Here is a 24,212-nt window from a genome sequence, read left to right on the forward strand (position 1 = left end):
GGGAGTGAACCAATGGAAGGGAGACCTTTCTCTCTGTCTCTCTCACTGTCTGTAACTCTACCTGTCAAATAAATAAATAAAAAACCTTAAAAATAATGTGTGTTTGTATTAGTCTGTTTTCTGTTACTATAACAAAATACCTGAGACTGGGTGTTTCATGCAAAAAAAAAAAAAAAAAAAAGGTTTATTTAGTTAGTTTTGGAAGCGGAAAGTCCAAGATCAGGTGGCCCCATCTGTTTGGCCTCTGGTGAGAAACCCCTTGGCTGCTTTATAACATGTCAAAGAAGTGGGACAGGAAATGGCCATGGGCAGAGGGGCCAAGCACACAGGTATCCTCACTTTACAGTAACCTGCTCTTGTGAGAGCTAACCAGGGTACCAAAAGAGCTATATTAATCTCTTCCAAGGTCAGCACCCCACCTCTACCCAGGGCTCCATTTCTTAAATGTTCCACACAGCCACACTGGGTCCAAACTTCCAGCACATGAACTTGGGGAGACCAACCAGATCCAATCACAGCCATGTTCTTCTCCAACACTTCACAAGAAAAACTTTACAGAGAGTTCTCATCTTTTCAGAAATTATACCCTAGCCTTTTTCTATGTCAGTTGTTGCCTCAAGACTGTTAAAGTAATAAAGAGACAATGACATAATATTATTTGCTAATCTTGAGAGGCACTCCAATTTTCCATTCCAGGTTTGCTTGAATCTATAAGTATTTGGCTCCTTTATGCCATACAGTCCATTTGGTCTTCCCCAGAACTTTTTAATCCAATCTTTGAGGCAACCTCACACACCTATCTTTCTTTCTTTCTCACAGGATCCTGTTTCCCACTCATTTGTTTGAAATTAGGGATTTTGTGTAATCATTTTATTTTGTTATACTAACTATACTGTAAACTTCATGATGCTGGGCATGCATTTATATGCAAACCATTGTACCCCCAGTGCTCAATGGGATGCTATTGTTTAATTGTATTCAATAAATATTTTTCATATTGGACCAACTGTATAGTTATTGACAAGGGTTGAGAACGATTTGGAGACAGTTCAAATTCTAGGTTATTGCACTTCATCAGAACAATAACTGTGTAAATATTTGTGCTAAAGGGAAAAATCCAGACCTTGGAAACAGGGAGCTGTTTGCAGAGGCTCAGGACTCTAGCTATCCATTTGGTTCCAAATCAGTTTTCCCTGTATTGCTGATATACTTTAGACTGATCATTGTTCAATACATTTATTACGCAGCCCACACTCAGGACAGCAGCTTGTCTTAGGGGAGTTTAGCTTTCTTCCCTTATCTATTCCATCCTCTCTCTCCCAAACCACTCCAAATAAATATACCGTCTATCCCCAAATAGTTTTCTTAGGCAAGTAGATCTTTAAGATTTGTTCCCTAAGGTACTGTTTCAGGGAAAATACTATTCATAATGCTCTCCCACACAGGAATTCTGGAGTTTTCATTTCTAGTCCCTCTAACCTTGTGTCTAGCAACACTGATTTGAAAAAAGGTATATTAAAAATTGAAATGACAGAAATTCCTGACTATTCTGCAAAGCTGCTATTGAATTCCTGTACAAAAGACATGTGTTCATACAGGCAGAGTATAGATTCCTGAAAGCTGATGATTATTTTTCTTGTTCCCTTATCTTCCAGTTTCCATTTTTTATTTAACAAATCTTTTTATGGTAGTCTCTTTCAGCAGTTCTATCTGATCCCTTGCTGCCTCTGCTAGATTCTTTCTCTAGGATACCTGCCTATGTCTCCTGTGTTCATCTTCAAACATGTAATCATATTCAAACATATCAAACATATCATTCATTGGCCCAGTAGAATAAAGACGACTTGATGCTGAAAACCTATGATGATTGTCACAGGATGGGAGTTGTGAAAGTGGCATTTTCACTGGTATTTTCTTACATCCATGAAGCACTTTCCATTTGTTACTATGGAGGCAACATGGTGGCCTGGTGCCTTTGTCAGTGAATTCAAAGCCCTCTTCCCAGGAATGATCTGGTTTGCACTTCAGGGAGTCAAATGGCACCTGGGAGCTCCCTCACGGTGCTTGAGTTTTCTCCAAAATCCAGTCCAGGTACTTGACCACGTTGGTGTAAATGCCTGGCCGTTCCCGCTGTGCACAACCTTGCCCCCAGCTCGTGATGCCCACCAGGTGCCAGACCTCATTGTGTTTACAGGATAGGGGGCCTCCCAAATCTCCCTATGACAAGAAAAGGGAAAAAAGAAAGAAAACACACACACAGAGAGAGAGAATGGTTCAGCATTTCCCATCTTAAACAGATTTTGCTCTGAGTGACTTTGCCCAAGTTCTGTTCTGGTCCTTTCATAAACTCAAAGAACCCGACTGCTGGCTCTCACCCAGTCTGAGCATTTTACATTTCAGCCTAAGAAAGACAATTCCTGTGGTGTCTGCTCATAGCCTGAAGATACTCTTAAAATGCCTTAAACATTGCAGGTTGGGTATATGCAATTGGTTGAGAACATCTCTTACCTTGCAAGCATCCTTCCCCCCCTCTTTATAGCCAGCACAGATCATCCCACTGGTTATTTCATGTCTTTGGTATCTTTTCTGGCATTCTTCATTTGATAACAAGGGTATCTTGGCTTTCTGGAGAGTGTTTTGTATTTTGTCTGAAAAAATATTGGTTTTGTTTAGTAGAATAACCATAGATACAATTTATGTAAATATATAGACACATTTACAGTCAATGTCATATCTACATAACAATCTAGAAGGAAAAAATAGGTTTAGTCTAGACCTTTTGTCATTGCAGAATGTAAAGGAGATGCTATTCCTACTATTAGAAGTGATATTTTGTTACTGTTAGTTAAGTTTAAAAATTAACTATGATTCTAACTGGAATTATGTTTTAGAGAAAACAATTGGATAACAAACTTAGAACATTTATTGAAAAGGGCTGTTTCACATTAAATTTCATTAAAACATAATTAGTCTTTACAGAGAGTTAGTCATATTCAAAATTCCCAATCAAACATGGCATTATCCTCACGTGGGTGGCTTTATCTTTCCACATGGGTTAATATATTCTTACAGTGGAAGAGTGTTGTCTCACTCACATTTCAGCTGTGTGGCTTGATAGACAGAAAAGGTGATGATTAAATGTGTTCTTTCTTTTTAGGATGATGCATATTTCAAGGCATGTCTTACCTCTTAATTTCCTGTACCCCCATCCAGTCACCCAGCAATCAGTATAAATTACATTTCTGTCTCCTTTGGAAGGTAGGCAAATGGGTCGTTGTGAATCTAAATTTTTTAAATCATAGGTTAGTTGTCTGAAGCAAAATGTATCTCCCTTCTCTTAGAGATTCTCTTCTTTTACATTATTTATATCTTCTCCATTTACTATATTCACTTTTTGCTTGGTCATACATTTCTATATCCCATGTTCATGTCATTCTATGCACCTGAAGAAGCCTGAAGAAAACTTATATCTTCACAATAATCCCAAAATAAAATGTAATGGAATTTCATTCTCAACAAATTGAGAGACTAGCTCTACAGAACCCCTCATGTGATAGTAACACAGAGAGAGCATGGCAGGCACAGACCATGAACCTAGTAGTGATAACTGTTTTAGCTAGGTCTCCTTTGAGGTTAACTCTCCAGTCAAAATTCCACCTACCTGTATAATTCATTGTTGTTTCTAGTTTCAACAGGGCAATATCATACCCACTTTCTGCAGCTTTGTATTGATCATGAATTATTATTTCTTGTACCCCAAAGAAAGCCGTATCCTCTTTTATTTCAGATTGGTTTAAAATTCCTCCATAGACACGCAAAATGTTAGGAGATTCTATCCTAAGGAGCAAGCAACAGGAAGAAATAAATTAACTTTACTAAATAATTCCCAAACATTTTGAACTTCATAGCATTTTAACTATTACTAATATTATTAATATTTTCTGCCAATGACAGGCTTTTAGGTAGAAAAAAGTGATTTCATCCTAAAGTTTTCTTCATTTATCCTGCTTATAATGAATGTACTGAGGTAGCATTAACCTTATATTGAGCATATAGAATGAACAAATGCTTTTCCTACTTGCCAATACACACATACACATACACTTATACACACGTCCTGGGTGCTAGTCTCTACGCTGCTCATGACAGTCTGTGATCCTGAGAAATTCCTGTGGACTTGCTTGACTGCATTTCCCCAAATGTTAAAGGTAAAGGGGACTCCGGAGCTCAGATGTATCCTTGGGTTATAGTACGAACCTGCACACTGAGCAGAAAACAAACACGAAACAAAACAGCACACAAAGCTGTGCTTGGAAACAACTCAGAGGACAGTAACGAGCAAGGAGGAAGTTTGGCATACTGTAATTTTCTGGGTTGCATTGTTTCCTCAGGTGGAGATTTAGGTTTGGCCAATATTGAAAATGACATAAACAAGGAACCCAATTCAAGGATGCATAATAAACTTTCTACATTTGGAAAGGAGGGAAGGAGAGAGAGAGAGGATGAATATGAATGAGACTTGGTTCAGAGAACAGGCGTTTCTATGTGAGTTTAGTCCTGGGCACAATGCACAGAGGGTGATAAGCTCTTATAGAAAGCAAGAAAGCTTCTGAAAGTATGTGTGCATTTAATTAGGAAAGTCAGATAACATGCAGTCAAACAGCTGTGTTCCTGCACCTGTTCAACTGCTGGTAGATCATGAGTATTTCTTGATTTTTTTTTTTTTGCTTTTTTTCCCTCTAAAGATAGAAAATTAACTTAATAAATAAGAAAAATCTACCTTTAAATATTTGTTTACTGATACTCTAGTAATAGTTTGCATATGTGTGTGTGTGTGTGTGTGTGGTTGGTGAGCTAATGAAAACAGCAATGGTACTGACCCATAGAAGCAATGAGCAGCTGTTAATATCCACTGGTTTCCAATGATGGAGCCTCCACACAGGTGTGTCTGGGTGGGTGACATAGTGTGCAGGGTTACCTGCCAAGGCCACTCGCCAGGAAGAGAGGCAGATCCTCCAACAATCCTGGGCTTGATCTTGGTTGTGCACACTACAACAGAAAGATTGCAGTGAGTAGCTTCCCACTGTTACCTTTCCATCAGTAGTTATGCTCCTTCAAGTAAAAAAATTAAGAAAAGGAAGAAATATTCCTTCAGTTCCATAGGTCACCATGACATTGAGTTGAAGACTTTATCATCAAATTGATAAAGCAAACCATGCACATGAAAGTTGACAAAGTCATGTTGTAACCGCAGGCCACATGAAACGCTGCCGTATCCATCAGCTGCCACAAGGCAGTCTATCCTTCAAATGGTTGATACTGATGGTTTTTAAGAGTTTCCCAAGAGTAGTTCCAAAACCAACAGAATCCCCTGAGAACTTGTTAGAAATCCAAATGCCTGAGCCCTGCCTCAGATCTAGTGAATCAGAAACTCCAGCTGTGGAGCCCAGAAATCTAGTTTTTGAATCAGCCCTAGGGAAGTTTGAGAATTAATTTTATGAACAAAACTTGAGTACCTTCCATTCAGTTTGCAGCCTTTGCCTGACGCCTCCCCTTCACTGGGGGCAGACTTTGGCTCCTACCCACACCCAAAACAGGACTGAGTTTCTTTCCATGAATTTCTTCTGCTTTTTGGCCTTGTTTACAGTTTGAGGTTCTCCTGGGACCACCTTGGCACTCTCCAATGATTTAACTGACTCATCCCCTTTTTCTTTCCCCTCCTGGCTGTCGCCCTGGACAGGACAGTCCATCTCCTATCTACTTTCTGTGTTGCATAACACACTAACACAAGCTCCTGACTGGTGTTTTGGCCAAGTTGGCTGCAAAACCCAGACAGACGGTGCAGGAGGGAGATGTTCACAGGTGGCGGTATTCTAGAGCAGCACATCTCAAACTTCAAGTGCATGCGGATCACCTGAGTGTCTTTTAAAACACAGATTTTTATTCAGTAGGTCTGTGGGGAATGTTGAAATTTGCTTTAACAAGTTCCCATCTGATGCCAACATGCTGGCCAGACTACTTCCAATGGCAGAGCTCAGAGGGTGAGAGCAGCTTCATGTCCTGAGCTCCAGGAGGAGTGTGCAGTTAGCAGAAGAGCCACCCATGAAATGCCAAGTCCTAGATGTCTACTAGTTTTGTACGAGTACTCAATATTTCCAAGCCGTTATTTTCCCTCAATAGGAAAATGAGCATACAATACTGGAGGAGATTTCAAATACAAGGACAGAACAGGAAAAGGAGTTGAGAAGGCAACACCAGCTACCAGCAAGCTGAGGTAAAAATGAATGTGATGTGTTTGTGGGAGCCGGGATGGTGTTCTCACTTATGTCTGAATAGGAGTAGGGTTGGAGTTGTAGTGTAGCTGGTTGGGCCACTCCCCTGCAACACTGGCATCCCATATGGATGCTGGTTCAAGACCTATCTGCTCTACTTTCAGTGCAGCTCCCTGCTAATGCACCTGGGGAAGCAGCAAAAGATGGTCCAAGTGCTTGGTCCCCTGCACACAGGTGGGAGACTCAGATGAAGTTCCTGACTCCTGGCTTCCTCCTGGCCCTTCCCTTGTTGTTGCAGACATTTGGAGAGTGAGTCTCTGTCTCTCCTTCTCCCTCTCCCTCTGTAACTCTGCCTTTTAAATAAATTAAAAATATATATTTAAAAAAGAGTGGGGATATTTCTTTTGAAGGGACATTCTAAAATATTTTTAACTCTTTTCTGAAACTTCTGACATAAAGAGCATAAAGTAAATTATAGGAAAATTACAAAGGAAAGCTATAACTGTACATAAATAGCTCAATGTAAGACCTAATGAGGTACAGGTCATAGTTCTTTATGTTCACTATTTGGCTTCTCAGTTTAAACAAGATGCTGAAAATAGAATGTTCAAATTTATTAAGAAATGTTTCTTTTAAAAGCATTGTTATTTATCTTCAGAAAATTAATTTATGTTCTAAACCAATAATAGTCTAGGACATGATAAACATCACAGACAGACATATCCTGTCCTTTGAGGGTGTTATTTCATCTACTAATGTACAGTAAAACTTGGTGATATAATTTACTTACTTCAGAAAATGCACTAAAAAACCCAAGGTTTTATTTTCTTTTCTCTAATGCTTTCTCCCACAATTATCAATCTCCACCTGATATATATTCTGTATACCCTACAGGCAAGAGTCTATAATTTCAGCAGAGAATATAATGAAGGATGTTGAATACAAAACAGAATTTTCTAAGTGTCCCTCCATTGACTATTGTTTAAAGTCCTTGTCTATACTCTTGAGGAACAGTGATTTTTCTACTTACTACTTGTAGAATTCTTTATTTAGTGGTGAATTAAACTTGTGATTGTAAAGTATGACATAGTAAAAATTAAAAGAAAATAAGAAAGAAAGGAGAAGAGTGTGGGAACAAGGGAGAGAGGAAGGATAGTGTAGGAAGTATCACTATACTCTTAAATTTGTAAATATGAAATACATAAAATTTATTCCCTTTATATAAATTTTCAAAAATTGAAAAAAGAAGTGGAATCAAAATGACAGAATTATTTTGAGCGCTTCTTATTGTCTTGGGCAAATTTACTGTGAAGAAAATAGAGAAAGTAGGAAATACAACTTGATTGGTTTTTATAAGATGCTGAAGCCATCCAGAGATTTTCATGAGAGCACCTATAAACTCTAGGCAGGCATAACTTACTAGTTAGGATGTTAACATTGAGCGAAATATTCTTCTGTAAGTTCCATGAGATAAGTTCACAGACATTAAGGATTGATTCACCCAGTACAGCAAGCATTCTAACTGCCCCAATTTTTATACATTTAAAACTGTAAACTTCTAAAGCATGGGTATCACTTTCACTTTATCCATTAAATCTCAGTTGCACCTTAATCCATAATGCATTATAACATTGGACATTAAACAATAAAGTCAAAAATATGTAGCTTTATGTAAATTAGTAAATAGTAAAATGGAGCAGATGTTTGCCTCAGTGGTTGAGATCACTCAGGGCATCTGTACCCCAGGGTTGAGTGTGTGCCCCGGTTTGAGTCCCAGCTCCACTCCTTGTGCCAACTTGATGCTAATGAGCACCCTGGGAGGCAGAAGGTAATGAATCAAGGACTTGGGTCCCTGCCACTGACATGAGTGACCCTGACTGAGTTCTTGGCTCCTGACTTAGGCCTGGCCCAGCCTTGGCCATTGTGGGCATTTGGAGGGTTAGCCAGTGGTTGGGAGCTCTCTGAATCTGTCTCTCTGCCTCTGAAATAAATTAAATATATTTTTAAAAAATCTTAAAATAGCAAAGCCATAATATATTACCACAGTGATTTAGGGGGAAGTGTTTGTAGTTTGTTCTTTCCTTTTGGGATTCTGTCCCTTAGAACAACTCTACTTGTACATAAACTATCCCTTGGTTCTATGCTTAGAAATTGACCACTGGGATAGAAACACTGCTGATCTGATTTTCATCATAATTATTGTTAATTGTAAGTCTTGTATATAGATAACCTTTGTATTTGTGCCTAAGCATACTCATTGTTACAAATCAAGGTTAACTTTGGCCAATTTTCATATCTGCAGAACTCTTGCAGGGAATATGGAAGAATGAAGCCCCCTGAAAATGAGTCACTCTAGTGTTTCATGAGTAGATACATAACTTTGAGAACAGTTGATGGTTATTTAGGTTTCATACAAAGATTATAAGAAAAAAAAGTTTGATTAGCCAAAGTACTGATTAATTCAATTATCAGGTATAATAAGAAACATTTTTGGTCTCAATAGCAACCAGACATAAGAGCACTAGCTGAGTTTGAGTGTCACCAGTTGAATAAATGCATCAAATTTAAACACATATTCAATTAATATTAGAAATTTAATAATTTGGTCAAAACCCAGAATTTACCTTCAAAAAATGATTAGCTTGGGTGATAGGAGTGAAGATAACAGAAAATTGCTAAATTAGCTATTTTTCTAATTTTTTCCTTTCTCTATTTTTGACTCTGTTATGTGTTATTCTGCACTGAATAAATCATTCATATGTTTTTTGAGTGACATTGCACTTACCATTATCCATTTTACATAATCTTAATGTATATCCAGAGATGCCACCTCTCCCATGAAGTATTTTAGTAGGAGAGCCATTTGAAGAAAGTTTCAAATAACATGTGCCCCTACAGTTAAAAACAAAGGGGTATGAATGTAATGTACCTCACAAAGAAATGGGACATGGGCATCTAGATAACATAAATATGCCTTACTTTCCTTTGTTGCGAGATTCTTGAGATGAAGAATAGGTAAAAAATTGGCATCGGATGGCACTGGTACACATTTTCTGGCAGGCTTCATGCCCTTTCACATCAACAATGTCTAGTTCTTCTCCCAAGAAATCAGTGTCATAGTAAAATGAAGAATGGCAGAATACTAGACAACAAATCACATATCAGATATAAGGTTCAGAACCTTAACATTCATCAGTCTCCTAAAGACTTGCTGATATCAATCAGAAGTACTTTCATTGCTTACCTGGGATGCTATGCCTGCAGTTTTGTAGACTGAAACCAGAAAGAGCTTGGTTCTTGTGAATGCGTGTACTTGGTAATCCACTTTCAGATGTCTTAAGGAGACAAAGATTTCTAACCAAAAAGAAAATTGAAATAAAAACACAACACATAAAACATATCAAAGAAAAAACATTTTTACAGCACCTATGGAAGGTAAGATCAGCTTCTGCTGGCATCTATTAGCAAAACTTTTCCTATTTTGAAAGAATGTGCCATGAATCATTGAGTTTCACTCTATGACCCATTGATTGCAGACAGTTTCAAAACGACCACTTGGTTCTGTAAAACTTTTCTAAGCTTATTCTGTTTCACTATTCTTAGTATCTTCTTTATTTTCTTCCATTCCTCTAAAAGATTTAAGAATTTTCACATAAACTAGAAATCTCGTATCCGCTGTTGTTATAGGATTTTTAGGGGGCAAGTGAAAGTCATCAGCGACTCCACAACATGGCAGCATCTTCTTGGAGGTGCCTGTTCCTGAATAACACAAAATCACAGTCCAGGGCAGAGATGTCCAATAGAACAATGATCTATGAATTATTCTTTATTCCATCCAATACAATGGCCACTAGTTGCATGTAGCTATTGAGCACTTGAAATGTGGCTAATCTATATGAGGAAGTGAATTTTTCAGATTGATTTACTTTTACTTAATTTAAATTTGGATAGCCAAGACTTAGTTTACAGCCATGTTCCCATCATATTCTGTGTTAAGGACCATGTGTGGTACTCCTCTTTCAAGTGTGATTGGTAATTTTATAAAAGATGAGAGTAAGAGAAAAAAGATTAGTGATTAACATAATAATAAATTACAAAGGCATTTTTCTGATTTCTGAATTTGCCAGTTTTGATCCTTGAATCTATTTTCTTCTATGTTTCATTTAATTCTTTGATAATCTCACCAGCCTCATGGCTTCAATTACTGACTGTATGGTGTTGGTATCTAGTTTAACTCTTTCTTATGAACTTGACTTCCATTTCTAATTGCCAATTCAATGGTTTTCCCTAGATGTCTGAAAGGCATCTCTTCCCCATGATATCTGCTCCTCATGAAGTCTTCCACATCACTGCCATTGGCATTTCCATTTTTCCAATTCCTTTACCCAAAGATTTTGGTGACTTCACTCACTGTCTTTCCTTCAAAACCTGCATCCAATCTATCAACAAATTTATTGGCTCCATATTGACAATATGTCCTAATCTAACTGCTTTTCTGTCAACTCCACTCTGGGCCAACTAGGCAAGATTTTTATCTTCATAATTCACTAACAATATCCCCAGTATCTAGAACAATATCTGGAACACAGTAGGCACCAACTAAATTGTATTAAATGTGTTTAGTAAGTGAAAGTAATAGATATATATTTTTTAATAGGCCAGGTGTTTCTGAAATTACAGCCATACTCAGTGGAAAATAAAACTTGCCTAAGAGGCAGGGAACTCAAGGGTTTTCCTTTGCTGCATTGGCCTTGGGGGCACTCGCAACAATGACACAGCCAAGTCAAGCAAATATCAAGATCCCTGAGAGTTCTGAATCTGATAATGCAGTTGTCACTCAGTATCATAACCCCAAGGATACCAAAATCTGTGGATTCTCAAATCCTTTATATAAAATGGTGTATTTGCCTGTAACCTGTGCATATCATCCCACATATTTGAAGTCATCTTTATGTTGTAATTCCAAATGCAGTGTGAATTCTATGTAAATAGTTGTTATGGAATAAGGACAAGAAAAAGTCTGCATTTTCAGTCAGACACAATTTTATAAAAATATTTTCTAAAGTTGATTGAATTCATGAATACAGAATTCACAAATATGGAGAGCTGACTCAATATTGGATCTGGGTTTTGGAGCCAACTTAATTTTGATTTCTAAATATTTTTGGTAATGAGGGTCAGCAACCCCAGCAAGTGTCCCTTTGATGATCAAAGACATTTTCTCTGCTATTGTGGTATCCTAGGTTAATTCCCATCAGGAGAGAAATGGCCTCAATTCTTCGGCTCCCCTCTACTATCACTCAACCTTCTTGGTGTCAGTCTTCATTTCCATTTCTCCCTTTCCACACTGAGTTTGACATTACACTGCCATTTCTGCTTCTGGTTCAATGATCTTAAACAGGGCAATGGATTGAACTGCCCTTTGGAAAAAAAAAATTTCCTGTGTTTTCTATTTATTTTGCTCAGGTATTTAAATGATAAATATCAAGATAATTAACTCCCAAATACTTTGGAATGCTTTTAAAAAAAATAAGGTTTTTTTTCCTACATAATCACAATATTATATTCCACCTAACAAAGTTAATGCCAGCTCCTCAACATCATTTAATAGCTAGTCCACAAATTTGCCCAATTATTCCCAAAATTTCTTTTACATATTTGTTAAAAACAAGGATCCACTTAACGATTGTGCATTTCATTTGATTGTCTAATCTTTTAATTCTCTCTAATCTACAATACCTCTCTACTACTTTCTCTTCACAGTACACTTAGATTAACTTTTTAGTTACTAAGAATAATTTTATGATGAACAGTGATCAGCTGTTTTTAAAGAAAGTACAAGTTACCCTTCATCCTAACTCCTCACCTGTGAGATTCTTTAGGCCATTCTTGGGAAAAGAAGGTAAAAAATAAACAATTGGGATGATGAGTACAAATGCTGCGACAGACAAGAGCATCTGGAGCGACAACACTGTCAATGTTATTGTCAGCAAACACCGTGCTAGGGAAAATGTCCCTGATGCAAGCTGTGTGACAGAAGAAAGCACATTAGGAAATCGGTTCACCAGCATTATCATGGAAATTGCAGTCACACTATTTGTAAATTCCATATTAAAATATTAAGTTTATCCCAAGATCTTTAAATTTATTTAAATTAAGAACAATGTTGCAATTATTTTAAACTTGAAATTTAAAAATGAGGTCTAGCGTTGGATTCTTGGAATCCTACCTATGAAATATATTTTCTATATATTACTAAATAAAAATGTAACAAAATTGAGCTGTAACTTTATAGCACACAATGAAAACCTATCACAAGAAGCAGGTAAAAAAATCACTGGGTCCATTTTATCAGTGAGTGTGAACTAGCATCCTAAGTGAGAGCTACTACATATCATCAGCCTTGTACATACTGAACGATTAGATTACTTCATTAAGAAAACAATAGTTACCAAGGTTAGAAAGTGCACAGGATTTCAAGGAAAATCCAGACACCACTTTGTTGAGCTTCCTTATTCCAGTTGGTGTCCCTGTTTGGGTGTACTTCAATAGACAAATATTCCTGAATAAAAACACAAGTGGAAAAAATTCTTATTTTCCTAAGTGCAAGGAAAACTATGAGATGATAAGAAGTTCCATTTGGAGAGATGACTTGGACCTTAGAACACGGGAATGACTTTGAAGATCATCCATAGGGAAGATTAGACAGCTGGACTTGGGTCCCAGCATTGCTCCAAGGCTCCCAGTAGTCCTGGGAATTTTGTGAACTTGATTCCTTCATCACTAAAATGACAGCTTGAAGAAAAGTCGTGACACAAATAGTAGGAGTGAATGAATGACTGATTTCTCAAGCCCTTCTCAAGTTTAATACTTGAACATTTTTGTTAAAGTACTGATAAGGAACTCTCAGTTTCTTGGCTTGCAGGTCACCTTGTGTGAATTCTTAGACAAAAGATATTTCTCGGTATGAGCTACAGACAAGCCATGGAAAACTAATTCCTAATTTTAAAAAATCATTGTTGTTTTAAAATAAATCTTTGATACTTTGCTTGCTTTCCATTTTTCTCTTTTCTATAACTGTGGGGAGCAGAATATTAAAGTCCAATGTTAAAATCCAAATATTAGTCATTTGAACTTATTTAACTTTTTTCATTGGATTCTGGATAAATGCAGTTCACTATGCAAATAGAGGTCATCTCAAATATTTCTAAATATAAAAAATTAATAATGCATTTCCTTCATAAATTTTTTAAAAAGAGAACACTGATTTAGTCATTAGAGACATTTTTATGTTCATATGCAATAGATTTATCCCTGAAGTTTTTCAGAAATCCTGAGTGGAGCAGACTTCAGTTGTTTTGTCTTTTTTTTTTTTTTTTTTTTTTTTTTTTTTTTTTTTTTGACAGGCAGAGTGGACAGTGAGAGAGAGAGAGAGACAGAGAGAAAGATCTTCCTTTGCCATTGGTTCACCCTCCAATGGCTGCCGCGGCTGGTGCGCTGCGGCCGGCACACCGTGCTGATCCGAAGGCAGGAGCCAGGTGCTTCTCCTGGTCTCCCATGCGGGTGCAGGGCCCAAGTACTTGGGCCATCCTCCACTGCACTCCTGGGCCACAGCAGAGAGCTGGCCTGGAAGAGGGGCAACTGGGACAGAATCCGGTGCCCCGACAGGGACTAGAACCCGGTGTGCCAGTGCCGCTAGGGGGAGGATTAGCCTGTTGAGCCACGACGCCGGCCTATTTTGTCTTGATATGCAGCTATTATTATAGAGAGAGATGAGTGTGCTTTTATTTTTTATTCTATGAGGTTAGGTTGTGACATCTTTTATCCTGGGAAGGGCTTTTCCAATCAGATCAATTGTAGCTATTTCAAAGTTATCAAATGTAAAACACAGCACCACTACAATTAGCTATGATGGAGCTAAGCATGTATATTTATATAACAAGGTCATTAAAAGACTCCTTGCCATGAAATGCATCCAAATGAGGCTTTCAGTGCACTCTTCATGAAGAAAACTGTGAGTAATAGAAGTGTCTTTTAGAAGCTGAAAATAAATTTTGGCATTAAGTTGCTGCAAAATTGTAATAAATCACCATTTTGTTTTTCACTAGACACGTCAACATCCTTGGGCTTAAGTCACACTCACTCACCGATGCTCTGCACTGGGAAACTGCCTTGTTGCATACGTGAAAAAGTGACAGTGGACGTCATTTGTGCATCTCTTTTGGCATTCCTGGGCATTCTTTGTTACAGAGCCATTATAGTTCATACCTTGCATGTCTAGATTCACATAAATATCTTTGTTGCAGGCTGGAAATAAAAGTGCAAAATAACAGTATCCAACAGATTCCAGGGGCCACTGCAGTATTTCTATATTAGCAGTTGTTCCTCCTGACTTGTTATACTTTTCATCCACTTTTCCTCAGATACCCTTTTTTTTTTATTTTAACTTTTTAAAAGACAGTGGTTCAGCTGGTTCATTCTTCAAATGCCCTCAGTGGCCAGGACTGGGCCAGGGGAAGCCAGGAGCTGGGAATTCAATCCAGGTTTCCATGTAGGTGTCAGTAACCCAATCACTTGGGCCATCACCTGCTGCCTTCAAGGTGTGTACATTAACAGGAAGCCAGAATGGAGAGCTGAGCAGGACTGGAAACCAGGCTCCCTGACAGGGGATGTGAGCATAGGTGTCTTACTGCTAAGCCAAAGGCCTGCTCTGTTTTTATTTTAACCTACTACATTGCTGTATTCATATGGAAGTACTACAGTAATTCCAAAGTCCTTATCTCACAAAGGTTTTAGACTTGTAAATTCACATTTGATGTTCTGACCTAGTCTCTCCTGTCTCCTTAACTCCACTGAATGACTGATTCATTCATTAACCTATTCAAGTACAATTTCTCTGTGAAGGCCAAGGGTCACTTCAATCTTTATATTTGCATCATTTGATTTAATAGGTTTGATAATGGCTTCCACATAAAATTTTAGGCTGGCAAATAAAAAGAAAATAAGGAATGATGATAGCTAAGTACTAAGATGTCTTATCACCAAGCAAAGAAATTTTGATGAACTATAGTGTGGGACAGGGGAAAGAGGAGGCAGGCTTGCATTTGCAATAGTTACTCTATATTGAAAGAGAGTTTATTTCCACATAGCAGCATTTTATTTTAAAGCCATTAAGCTATATCTGATGTGACAATATGTATATATCACAATGACTACTATTTATTAATTCTAACAGGACATCTTACCACTTAGTTGGTGTGGGCATTGCTTGAAAGAAAACCCAGAAATGGCTCCTGTCATATTCACCTTTGGCAGTGATTCTGTAATACTGTCTTTCAGGATGCAAGAAAACCTATTTAAAAAAATTACTGAGTGAGAATTTATGTTTTAAAATAGTAGATTTTAAAATGCAGCAGAAATTCAGAGAAAGAAACAAACTCCTCCAGCTCATGCCAAAGCAAATATTTTCTTAGCAAGATTTTGAGTTTGCTTTTCATTTCAACATTCCTACATTGAAGAGACCACACATGACACTTCTCTTTAACAGGAAACAAACAAGCATAGATGAACTATGGCCTGTTGGTGGAATGTAGTTTAAAATCACCATGTTTTTGTACGACCCATGAGCTAAATATGATTCTTATATTTTTAAGTGGTCACAATTTAAATGGTATAAGTATTTGCATAATAACCTCAATTTTACCTTTTGACCCACTGCCTTGTTAAGAAAATATTATGATCCCAGTTCTAAATGACAGAATAATAAATTTTATAAATTCAGAGTGCTCTATAAATATCTGTGAATGTAGCCATAATACACAAAAATGTCTTAAACTTAATTTTGGTAGAAAGACTATATCATTGAATTTTCAGGATCAATGTTGACACAAAAGTGGTAGGAGACTATTCTAGAATTTTAAAAACATGACTATGGAGACAAAACAACCAAATGTAATTTGTGAATCTTGACACAGTTTGATTAACAGCAATAAAGTATATTTGGGGTACAAAAGTAACCAGAAGAGGGAATTTTTAAAAAATTTCTTATGTCATTTGCATAGATTTATGAATATTGAAGCATTTATGGGTTAAAATGTCATGATGTTTTAAAATTACTTCCAGTGGTTAAATATGTATACATATATAGTTAGATAAAGAAAAAAACGTAAGTCTTGATGATGATGGGATCACTGTACACAATATTTCAACTTATGTTTATAAATATTTAATTTTTTCTAATAGGATAAAGTTCTAGTTTAAGTATTACAAAATATCAATAATAAATAGAAAAGAACAAGAAAGAAATTATAGTATTAACATTGTGACTGCAACAGAGTCTGAAAAATCTACCCTGATAGGCATTTTTGTTCCTCTCTAACCTGCCTAAACACCATCCTTTTTTCCCTATAATATTTAACATCTTAGTTGAAGTACTATTTATTTTTTCCTTGTTAGCATTAAATAATGGAAATTTGGTAATGGATAATTGGATTCTCAAATCTCTTTCCTCCATTTAGAAACATAACCATTTACCACTTAGTAGGATCTACAGATGATTCAGCCATGAAAGTGAAGAGCAAACATCTTGGGTGATAGGTGCAAACCACTTGGCAGTGCTTGGCATTTGGTGTAAAAACAGTAGTAATGTCTCCTCCTTGAAAGTAGATGTCATTGAACAGCTTAATCACACATTCTGTGAAGCAATGTACAAGACAGGTTATTTTGGAGTTTAGTGTACACATATTGAGTCAGGTAATAACTTCACAGAGGCCAGGCAAGTAGGTCAGTAGGTCTACTCAACAAGATTGTAGTTGACCTTGGAAATCAAGACAGTAACAGCTTTATATTGGCTTCTTGAATTTTAGCCTTGGAAGGAAAAGAGACTCACAGAATAACACATTTTCCTCACTGGAACTGTGCCTGTGAGTGATTGTCTTAGACACACAGAGTGCTTTGTGGATAATTGAATCATTCACAGCTTTTTATTGGCAAAAGATAGTCTTTAGGATCCCATCCAGGCCTGGAATGCCCCTTGCTTCTCCCTTTCTTCATCACTGTTCTTCTTCCAAATTCTGTGCTTATGTGAAACAAAGGCCCCTTCCAGAGTGGTCACTTTCCAGTAGTGTCTGATGGCCCTGGATATGATAGCAGACCACATTGTTTCACCATTTAAAATGGGCTAATGTACTAAAAGAACTTTAGACCCTCAAAACATAACTGAATCCTTTTTAGCTGAAACTATAAATAAGTGTTTTTTTTTAAACAGTAAGTTGCATAACATTTAAATTTTTCTGTTTCAAGAAAGAAACTTATGGGGCTGATATTTTGGCTCACTGGGTTAAGTCACTGCTTATGACCCCTGTCAGAGCAAAGGCTGGAATCCAGGCTGTTCTGCTTCTGATCTTGCTAATGCATCTGGGAAGGCATCAGACAGTGGCCCAAGTTCTTGGACTCTTATCACCCATGTGAGAGACCCGAATGGAGTTCCTAGCTCCTGGCTTTGGCCTGGCTTTGGCTGTTTCCATTTGGGGAGTGAGCCAGCAAATGGATGATCTGTTTCTCTCTTTCTTTGTCAACTCTTTCATGTAAACAAATCTTAAAAAAAAAGAGAGAGAGAGAGAAAGAAATAACTAATATTCCTGATTGTATGTAGTGTTTAGGCTATTTGTTCCTTAGTTATTGGATAAAAGTTTGCAGTTTTTAATCTTGGCATTGAAGGGTACTGCTATATACCTCTTGGTCTTCTTAATATCAAAAATTATATAGAGAGGGGCCGGCGCCGTGGCTTACTTGGTTGATCCTCCACCTATGGCGCCAGCATCCCCTATGGGCACAGGGTTCTCCCGATTGCTCCTCTTCCAGTCCAGCTCTCTGCTGTGGCCCAGGAAAGCAGTGGAGGATGGCCCAAGTGCTTGGGCACTGGCACCCACATGGGATACCAGGAGGAAGCAACTGGCTCCTGGCTTTGGATCGGCACAGCCCCAGCCGTGGCGGCCATTTGGGGAGTGATCCAACGGAAGGAAGACCTTTCTCTCTGTCTCTCTCTCTCTCTTACTGGCTATAACTCTACCTGTCAAATAAATTTAAAAAAAAATATAGAGAACAAAAATGAAAACACTTTGAGCATAATAAAATAAAACTCAAATATTTATTGTAACAATCATCATGCAGACAGATATGTAGGAAAGTATGAGGGTGCAAGGTAGCAAGAACTACCACAAAAGGTTTGTATCCTATTAACTTGGGAAAGGAAATATTTGTATTTTCACTAACATGTAACTGAAGTAGTAGCAAATTCTCCTATTGTTGATGGAAGCTGTAAACCACATGAATATTTATTATATTTGTGACTTCATCATATTAATCACAGACTTAAAAAAACTCATTATCATTCCTTAGTAACCTGGTGGTAATTACTACTGTGCAGTTTTTGACCCACCACCAAATCCTGTCACATAATGTATTCATAAAAACCCTGTCTATTTCTATATCACATTGTTTTGTATTTTCACTAGCCATGCTTAAGTATAATGGACTCCCTTGCTAGTTCTCTTTTTATTTTATGTGCTTAGAAGCATTACTCCAAGAATGGAGTTCATTAACTGCCAAAGGGATCAATGTCACAAGAGAGCCGAGGTTCTTGTGATACACCCTCCTCAAAAGCAATCATAAACACCTTCTAAATTGCCCAAATATACCTCTGTATAGCACGTGATTTTCTCCAGAATTCACAACCATCCCAAGAATTACCTGGGAATTTGTCTCTTCTCCCAAAACTCTGCTTCCAGCTGAACTGCATGGCAGCTTCTCATTAATGGAGAGTCCATTCTGCCTTAAAAAATTCCCATTAACCACAGAAATCTTACCTTTTGGTGCAAAGCATTTGTACCGCATTAAAATACTACTTTTAATAAGAATATTATTTGGGAGATTAATTATTTTATAAATTCCATATTGCTAATATAGAAATTATATATAAGTTCAACAGATGTCATGAGTTACATTTTATGTGCTAATCTTAGAATATATTGCTTAGTAATTGGATCTCTTAATTTCAGAAGGCAGATTTTCAAATTCCTAACACAGCAGCTAATGCCAGTAAAAAGTTTAATTTAGGTTAGTCTCTGCATGTGTGTGTGTGTGTGTGTGCATGACCAGCAAATGCTTACTTTTGTGTATTGACTTTGTATATAAACTTCTTGTTAATGTAATTTGACTCAAATAGTTTTTAGATTGGTTAATTTGGATTTTTCTAGATATATATTCTCATCTGTGAGAATCCTCCCCTTTATTTTTTTTCTAATTACACTGACTTCCAGTATAATACTTAATGGAAATAACAGTGGGTATTCTTAGATTGTTCTTAGTACCTTGAGAAGTTTTTCAATATTTCACCATTAAGTATTAGATTTCCTAAAGATTTTGGTTTGGGTTTTTGTTTAAGATAAACTTTAATGAATGAGGAAAATCCCCTTCTGTTTTGAGCTCACTAAGAGTTTTTTTTATCATGAATTGAATTTTTCCAAATATTTTTCTGCAGTATACTTACTTTTAAAATTATTTTTATTGTGGTAAAATATGCATAGCATAAAATTTGCTATTTTAATCATCTTTAGTGTTTAGTTCTATGGAATTAAGTTTATTCACAATGCTGTGCAACTATCACACCATTCAACTCCAGAATTTTTCAACTTCCCCAATAGAAACTCTGTACCCATTGAATGCTAACTCCTTATTCCCCGGTCAGTTGCTGGTAACCTCTCTAGTTCTACTTTCTGTTTCTGTGAAGTTGACTAAGTGCCTTATATAAGTACAACTTACGCTATTTGTGCTTCTGTGACTGGTTTCTTCTGCTTACTATAATGTCTTCAAAATTAATCCATGTTGTACATGTGTCAGAATTTCCTTCCCTTTTTAGCCTGAATAATATTTCAGTATATATATATATATATATATATATATGCCACACTTTCTTCATTCATCCACTGATGAACAGTTGAATTGCTTCTATCTGTTGCAAATAATGGTACCTGAATATGGGCATATAAATATCTCTTTGAGTCCCTGCTTTCCCGTTTTTTGGTGTATACCCAAAAGTAGTGCATCTATTGATTATTCAATTTTAAAACAGCTTCTCATTCATGGAATAAACCCAACTGTGTTGCAGTGCTGCAATGCGATCATCCTTATTTTGTTTAACATAGTGCTGGATTAAATTTAGTAACATTCTGTTTATGATATTTACATGTATATCCATGAGAAAAAAAAAAGGCCCGTGAGTTTTTTCTTTCTCAGAATGTTCCCTTCAGATTTTGCCAAGAATACACCAGCTATAGAATGGACTGGAAAGCGTGACTGTGTTGACCTTCCCTAATATACAGAGAGTTTGCTTCCCGTTTAATTAGTATCTGCTGTTTGCTTTATCTTTGTCTGCCTGCTTGGTTCTTTACAGCTAATTTGTTATTCTCTTTCTACCTTCTTGAGCTGTAGTCTCATGTGATTAAATTGTACCTTTTCCCTATTCTAAAGTAAATATGCAAGCCTAGACCTTTGATCTCAGGACTGTTTCAGCTACATCCTATAATTTCGATATGCCATATTCTAATTATAACTAAATTCAATATATTTCCAAACCCATAATGTTTTCTCTTCATTGAGCCATATTTACAAAAAAGTTGTGGTTCATTTTCAAACATTTAGAATTTTCAGGTTGCCTTTTTGTTACATTCTTCTGGTTCAATTCTAATGTGAATACTATGCTCAGTTTACTTTTAACAGTTGTTGAGTCTTGTTTTAGACCTTGGATGTGGTCAAGTTTTGCTAATGTTCCATATCTATGTGTAAAGAATGTATATAAACACATGAAGTTTTTGTAGCCATTTTAAAAAAATCATTAGAATTAATACTGAAAGTTTTTCTCAATAAAATATCAATACAATTGTAAAACAATGACCATGAAGGAATATAATAACCTGGATAACAATCTTGTCACAATGAAAAGTACTGAATAGTTTAATACATTAAGTGGAAATTTTTTATTTTAAATATTTTACCAAGATTTTATATTTTTAAATATAAGCCAGAAAAAAGGGTCGATTGTGGCTAAAATGCTAACAACAATGCTAGAAATCACACAAAGCATACATAAGTTATTGTCAAAGGAATGCTTGAACTTTTATCTTGAATAAAGAATAAACATAAGAATTAAGAAATACTAATCTATCCTACTAAATATTAGTTAAGTAATTTATAGACAAGTATAGTGAGCACGATGTAGGCTGCACCAGTAGCTAAATCACTAAAATACATAAATGATGTATGAATATTTACATATATTTTTCAGCACAAAATTGCTTTTGAATGTGTGTTGTGTTGTTTTGAACTGTTTGATGGAAAACTAATCGATGAGCCAAATCAGACTTCTCTTTTTAATATTTTTAAATAGCATTTAAATGTGTTATATAGAAGGGTATATATTTGATGTAAGATACAGATAGCTAAAGATATAGATATAGACCCTCACTATTTTTCTTCACCTCAATTTCCTTCCCTGCTTTAAACATCCCTGGAGTCATGGGTGGAAAATCAACCAAAGTATTTCATTTCTTTCCCTGGAGTAGATGGCATAGGATTCTCTCACATGTGTAGGAAGAGTGGTGTTATTTCCCTCTCTGGGCTTATGTGTCCTTGTTTTGCCGTCTACAAGTTAGCAATAAGTTTTTGTTTCACTCTGTACTTAAGATAAAGTTCTACTTACCACCAGAAACTGAGGCAAGTAAAATGAAATGTAACATTTGATATGATAAAATCATCCTACAAAAAGAAAAATGTGCATATTTTTAGAACACAAAATGTAAATTTAGAAGCAGTTTACTGACATCAGGATTTGTAAGAAATAAGGAGGGAGAGGAGTAGTTAATTCAATAGTGTTCACAGAATTCCTATTGTAACATTTAATCAAACGGCTTCAAAATTTCAGAACATTCTTTAGTGAGGTTTTGTGAAATGTTCAAGACTGTCACAGTTTTGAAAAGTGGCCCCCTCTCTTCCTTCCCTCCCTGTCTGTGCCTCCAGCTCACTGCTTATCAGGTCCTTCTCATCGCCATTATCTGACTGCTGTCCCCACTCCAGTTTTCCATCTGTATTTCCATCTCCTCTTTCAGTTTATTCCCTTGATTTCCATCTTTGAGGTTTGTCTGTATATCTTTTAAGAGCTCTGAATGAATTTCTACTTATGGAATTTTGTATTTAATGAATATGCTATAGATGTATTTTTTGATAAATAGTTGTAGTTGATTATCAATGTATTTATCTCCACTTAGCATTGAACAGAATTTCCTATGAAAACTGACTCATTAGTGAGACAAATCAACACTTCTGATTTTTAAGCATTGCTCTTTAATGTCTTTTTTAATTAGTAAAATACTAAGTAGACATTTCTACTCTTTCATTCTGCATCTCCTCTCAAATTGGTTATGGATATTAACTAAAACATTAAATTAGACCCACTTTAAAATCATTCTCTACTGTAAATTTTTTTTTCAAATTACCCATGGTTAAACAGGATATTTCAAGCATTGAGAGAAATATTAAATAATTTTTGAAACCATACCTGGAAACACCTTTGTGCTTATTTGCTACAATTCTTAGTAAGAACGCCTTTCTTCTTTCAAAACTGTCTTCATCCCGTGCTAAATGAGCCTCTGTAGGTAATGTTCCCTTCACTTGAATATTTACTTTACCAGTTTCCAATGTTATGTAACATTGTTTCTTTGTATATCTGTGAAAGTCCTAAAAGTGTGCCAGAAATGTACTATCGAGTTGCTAGCTTTTTAACACATTAGATTTCTTTTTCTTTTTACTGTGGGTTCATGCAGGTGTCACACACAGGCAGCTGAACAACTTGAATTTGCCTGTGCGCTTCAGGAGACAGGCAGACTCACCTGGAATATGCTTGCTAGCCAAGCTGCACTTAGTCACACTTCCAGATATCAACTGTTAGCCAAACTTGAGCCTGAAAATAAACCATTGAAAGCCAGATGAACTTTCTGATTTGCAGTGCAGTGGAAGGAGGAGACTTCAGCTGCTGTGGCATTGGCAGGAGGTAAAATGTGACCTGTAGGTGCCAGCGCTGTGGCACAGTAGATTAATACTCCACCTGGGGCGCCTGCATCCCTGTTGGTGCCAGTTCTAGTCCTGGCTGCTGCTCTTCCCATCCAGCTCTCTGCTATAACCTGGGAAAGCAGTGGAGGATGTCCCAAGCACTTGGGCCCCTGCACCTGTGTGGGAGACCAAGAAGCAGCTCCTGGCTCTGGATCAGCTCAGCACCAGCCATTGGGCCCATGTGAGGAATGAACCAGAGTATGGAAGACTCTCTTTCTCTGTCTCTCCCTCTCACTGTCTGTAACTCTATCTCTCAAATAAATAAATAAAAATCTTTAAAAAATAAAAAACCATGTGAGCTGCAAGTGTCATGCTCATGTAAATCCATCTTCCCATCATATTCATCATATAATGTTACCTCTTCAGGGACCTCGTCAGATAAGATTTGTTATAAGGAATCAACCTCTTTAAAAAAAAAAATCTCACTTTTGAAAACTGATACTCTAAAAAAGTTGTTATTTAGTTAGTTATTTTTCATTTATTGAAGGAGAGACAAGAGGAAGGAAGGAAAGAAGGAAGGAAGGGAGGGAGGGAGGGAGGGAGGAAGGAGATACAGAGGAAGGAAGGAAGGAAGGAGGGACGGAAGGAAGGAAGGGAGAGAAAGAAAAGAAAAGAAAAGAAAAGAAAAGAAAAGAAAAGAAAAAGAAAGAAAAGAAAAGAAAAGAAAAGAAAAGAAAAAGAAAAGAAAAACAAAGAAAATAAAAATCAAGCCATCTTCCATCTGCTGTTTCACTTCCCAAATTCCCACAACAGCCAGAGCTGGGCCAGGCCAAAGTC

At 36.7% G+C, this 24,212-nt stretch overlaps 1 protein-coding gene across 2 annotated transcripts; it reads right to left on the reverse strand.

The window, feature by feature from the left end:
- Positions 1 to 1,207: 1,207 nt before the first annotated feature.
- On the reverse strand, positions 1,208 to 23,002 carry F11 (coagulation factor XI). Of its 2 annotated transcripts, XM_062213520.1 has the most exons (15): positions 22,885 to 23,002; positions 22,030 to 22,085; positions 16,806 to 16,965; positions 15,518 to 15,624; positions 14,420 to 14,579; positions 12,725 to 12,834; positions 12,139 to 12,298; positions 9,517 to 9,626; positions 9,252 to 9,414; positions 9,058 to 9,164; positions 4,881 to 5,049; positions 3,662 to 3,837; positions 3,187 to 3,282; positions 2,509 to 2,648; positions 1,208 to 2,217 (listed from the first exon to the last, which is right to left on the reverse strand). In XM_062213520.1, exons 2-15 carry the CDS (start codon positions 22,082 to 22,084, stop codon positions 2,056 to 2,058), a joined length of 1,875 nt encoding a protein of 624 aa, XP_062069504.1. In that variant the 5' UTR covers position 22,085; positions 22,885 to 23,002; the 3' UTR covers positions 1,208 to 2,055. The 2 variants fall into 2 exon arrangements, with proteins under 2 accessions (XP_062069504.1, XP_062069505.1); XM_062213521.1 differs by lacking the exon at positions 22,030 to 22,085 and having other exon boundaries at positions 22,885 to 23,001.
- Positions 23,003 to 24,212: the final 1,210 nt, after the last annotated feature.

The sequence above is a fragment of the Lepus europaeus genome, chromosome 16 (assembly GCF_033115175.1).
Source record: "Lepus europaeus isolate LE1 chromosome 16, mLepTim1.pri, whole genome shotgun sequence".
Lineage (NCBI taxonomy): Eukaryota > Metazoa > Chordata > Mammalia > Lagomorpha > Leporidae > Lepus > Lepus europaeus.

Bases quoted from the DNA above. Each gene is read 5' to 3' on its own strand.
- F11 (XM_062213520.1), bottom strand. From the start codon at position 22,084: ATGATTTTATCATATCAAATGTTACATTTCATTTTACTTGCCTCAGTT. The intron at 12,299-12,724 runs GTAACTATTGTT...TCTGTCACACAG, and splicing joins CTGTGCACTTTCTAACCTTG to CTTGCATCAGGGACATTTTC. The intron at 2,649-3,186 runs GTAAGACATGCC...ATATTTTTTCAG, and splicing joins GGGGTACAGGAAATTAAGAG to ACAAAATACAAAACACTCTC.